General features: G+C 40.9%; 1 protein-coding gene across 1 annotated transcript in view; it reads right to left on the reverse strand.

The window, feature by feature from the left end:
• LOC103913650 (ovostatin) overlaps nucleotides 1-2,607 on the reverse strand; it is a 27,462-nt gene extending 24,855 nt beyond the window's left edge. Inside the window, exons 1-3 of the mRNA XM_009320173.1 lie at nucleotides 2,486-2,607; nucleotides 1,774-1,957; nucleotides 1,274-1,430 (exon numbers count right to left, since the gene is read on the reverse strand). Coding sequence (XP_009318448.1) covers nucleotides 1,274-1,430; nucleotides 1,774-1,957; nucleotides 2,486-2,607 — 463 coding nt within the window. The remainder of the gene's footprint in view (nucleotides 1-1,273; nucleotides 1,431-1,773; nucleotides 1,958-2,485) is intronic.
• Nucleotides 2,608-3,620: the final 1,013 nt, after the last annotated feature.

Genomic DNA, 3,620 nt, shown 5'->3' on the forward strand with positions numbered 1-3,620 from the left:
TCGTGAAAGTTTGCTTAACCTCAGAGAAAAGGGGATGACCGGATGAATAAGAACTGCTGTGCAGGTCAGGCAGTCTCAAGTGACAATCATAACTCTTTCAGTGGCTGTCTGCATGATGTAGGCAAATTTGTTCCTCTTCATTTCCCCATCTCTAAAGCAGGGTTTGTTTCTTTGAACATGTGAAAGTTAGAAATATTAATGGAACTCGGTGAAATGCCAGTTTTTCCTAATGCAGTGTATTCTTATTAGTTCAGTTTGTTCTCATCTTGTATATGTTTTTGCCTTACTTGCTTTTTTCTTTACAAGAGAAAAACTAAAAGGAGAACAATGAATTACTGTACAAGGAAAAACATAAAAACATGTTTCAGAAATGTCCTTACAAAGTATTACCTTTACAACATTTAATTTACTCTACTGCTTCCCCACCTCAAAACCAAGCAATCTGACATATAATCAATCCATGTTTGTGGGACTCCTTGGTGGCACCAGATTCTGATTGGTAAGCTTTCCTTCATGCTATGTATATGTGTAGGAAGAACTCATCCCTAATTAAGGTATAGCTGATCCAGTCTAATAGCTATGTTATTTGGCTGACCTCTGGAAAGAAGTATTTTCGTAGTATTTCCTACAGTGCTCTAGCTGTGTGCTAGAAGCCTTAAAGCCTACAAGTGAATTAAGGAATAGATCTGGATAAATGGATCTTTGCATACATGGAGCTCTGTTTGATGGCCAGATGAGAAGTATGGGTAGGGGAATAGCGTAAGTGCAGGAAAAAAAACAACATGAAAATATAAAGTCCAAAACCATCAGAACCCAGAAGGTAAATAGCATCATTTTGTCTTTAAAAACTTATGATTCATTTTAAAATAATGGATTTGACTCTTGGTCTTTAGACTGTCTTTGATGGTGAACAGCATCACAGACAGAAGACTGTGGGAGCATTGTTTCATGCCAGGCCCATAAGTATTGATCTAATCACCTCTTTCCACTGTCTTGGCCTGTCACCAGTAATGAAACAGCAGCAGTAAAAGCTCCCCTCTTCTTTCAGCTGGGACGAAGGGACAAAGAGAATAATAGAGGCCATGGGATGACGGTCTCCTGCCATCCTGAAGATGACTCTCTGAGCTCCACAGCAAATACTTGTAATGGTTTTAACAGAAAGTCTGAAGAAACTGCCTAGACTGTAGCTCAGTCTGAAAAACACCTGGCAGAGAAATTCTATCTGAATAAATTTCTTCCTAAGGGACATGTTATAAACTAAATAGATATTCACCACTCTGTCCTGGTTTGTAGATGGGTTTGTCTGTCTGCACGAAGACAATGCTCTCCGTGTTCCAGATCATCACTGACCGCCGCTCTTCTAGGCTGACTGTGGTGCCCTTGGCAGAGAAGGAAATGAAAGCCAATGGGGCAGAACTGACAGGAGGAATCTGTGAGGAAACAGAAAAACAAGGGGAGGTTGCTAGTCTGGAAGTCATTTGCTCCAGAACCTGTTGAACAGCTATACCTGTGGCCTGGGCTCCTACAAAGAGACACCCATCTCACTTCCATCACCTTCATCACCTTCCATCACTTTTCTTGGACCTTTCTTATTTCTTATGTCTATTAAAAATGCCTCCTTGTCTGTTACTCTGTATCTCTCCTCTGCTTCCTTTTTCCTTCAACAAGTCTTATTTCTTCCATTGCTTGTTCCTCTCCTGTGCTCTCTGCTCTAATTTTCTTGTCCCTCCTTACATTTCTTTTCCATTGGGACATAAATTAAAATTAATTTACCGTGAAGTTGAAGCATTGTAGTCCATTGCTTGCTGTCATGGTTTTGTCAAAAATAGTGGTGTTAACAGCACCATATTCTAGGATGACTCCGACAGATATTGTCTCATTGAGGTTAAGGAACTGCAGGCAAACCTGACCTGGAGAGTCGGTTTGGAGGACAGCCGGCACCATCAGGACATACTGCCTGTGAGATCCAAGCATCAAAGTTATCACATCATAGAGAAAAGAGAAACAGCCTCAACAGGACGAAACAAATATGAAGTATTGTTATTATTCAGTACCCGCTGATTAGTTTAGATCAAACATAGGACACTCTGCCAGTGCCCCTCACTCCTGCCCTGCAGCTCCCAACTAGCCCAGCCCTGGGTTCCCCACACAGCTCTGCTAGCACCCCCAGTTCTTGCCCTTTTGCCCTTTATCTGAGTCCTGAACCCACCTGCTTTTAGCAAAGCACACTGCTGTTACTGCTGCTATTGTCTTTTCTGAACACACATGTCAACTTCTATGGAAGTTCTGCAATAGGCAGAAGGTCTGCTCCAGATTAAATGAGAATCATTCACTTGCCATCCACATTCCAGTTTAACTTAGCTCTCCAGATAGAAAAGATGAGTCATGGCAGTATTTAATATTTAAAGTAAAAGTAGTGGCACTAATTAGCACTGTCTTTAAAGTCTTATCGTGAGTACTATTAGCAATAAATGGTAGTTCTTACGGCTCAGGTTCCTTTGCAGCTGTTACATGCAGGAGAAGGATAGCCAAAAGAAACTTCAGCCACATTTTTCTCACTGGGAGACAGGAGAAAGAGATAAGCTCTATTCCCAAGAAACAATTCATTTCCTGCTAGTTTAACAGCCCTGCAACATTCCTCACCGGGCGCTCCAGAGGAAAGGAGTCGGCCCTTCAACTCCTCCCTGGCTCCTTCCTTAGATGTTAGTGCCTTTATAATTGCAGCAAGGGGTGGAGATCCCAGTCTATCCTACTGCTTGCAAGAACCTCCCCTAACCCTACTGCAACCTAAACCAACCCACTGTCTTCAGACTGTAACACTTTACTGCAGTTCTCTGAATGTCTGCGCAAAATGTCTTTAGTGGTCTTGTTTTCAAGGTGAGGGGCTTTGCTTTGTACACTGATGGTTGGCACAGCACATAAAAGCACAAAATGACCTAAACCAGAATAAACCTGTCAAATCAGATCAACATTTGAAGGTTTTCCCCATCATTCTTGGAATTTACCATCTGGATTCACAGTCTGGGTGAAGTAGACTAACTTTATATACTTCAACACCTGATTTTGGTTAAAATAATGTATTGGCCTCTCTCTTCTCTTGCTTCATGGATATTTTGAATACTGATAAGATGGAATAATAGAGAAGCCAGAGACAGAAAGAGATCTAAAAGTCTTAATTATTTCTACCTCGGCCATTGAGCACTTTGCAGTGGTGTTGAAGTTTGATTCATTTCAGCTTGAAATTAGCCAGTCGATAGGTCCATATAAATTTGTTAGTGTCCCAGGTTTACAGTTTTTACACCTGTGTGGAAGATAATTGGGTTTTTTTTAGGGAGAAAAAAATCTGCTTTCAGTCAAATACCTTATTTTAAGATAAAGAAGGATTACCTCCTTCTTTTGTTCTCTTGTGCTCTCAAGAGAAAATAAAGCACTCTGTTATGCTCCCCAGAAGAAAAGCAAAGCTGGAAAGCAGTGGTTTGATAACTGTAATTAATTTTTTCCATTCATATTGATACTGAGTCTGGCTGGGATGAAGTTACAAAGTCAACTTTCTTCAGAGTAGCCTGTATATGCTGTGCTTTGCATTTGTGGCTAGAACAGTGTTCATAACACACCAGTGT

Source organism: Pygoscelis adeliae, unplaced genomic scaffold (genome assembly GCF_000699105.1).
Source record: "Pygoscelis adeliae isolate BGI_AS28 unplaced genomic scaffold, ASM69910v1 Scaffold553, whole genome shotgun sequence".
NCBI classification, from domain to species: Eukaryota; Metazoa; Chordata; class Aves; order Sphenisciformes; family Spheniscidae; genus Pygoscelis; species Pygoscelis adeliae.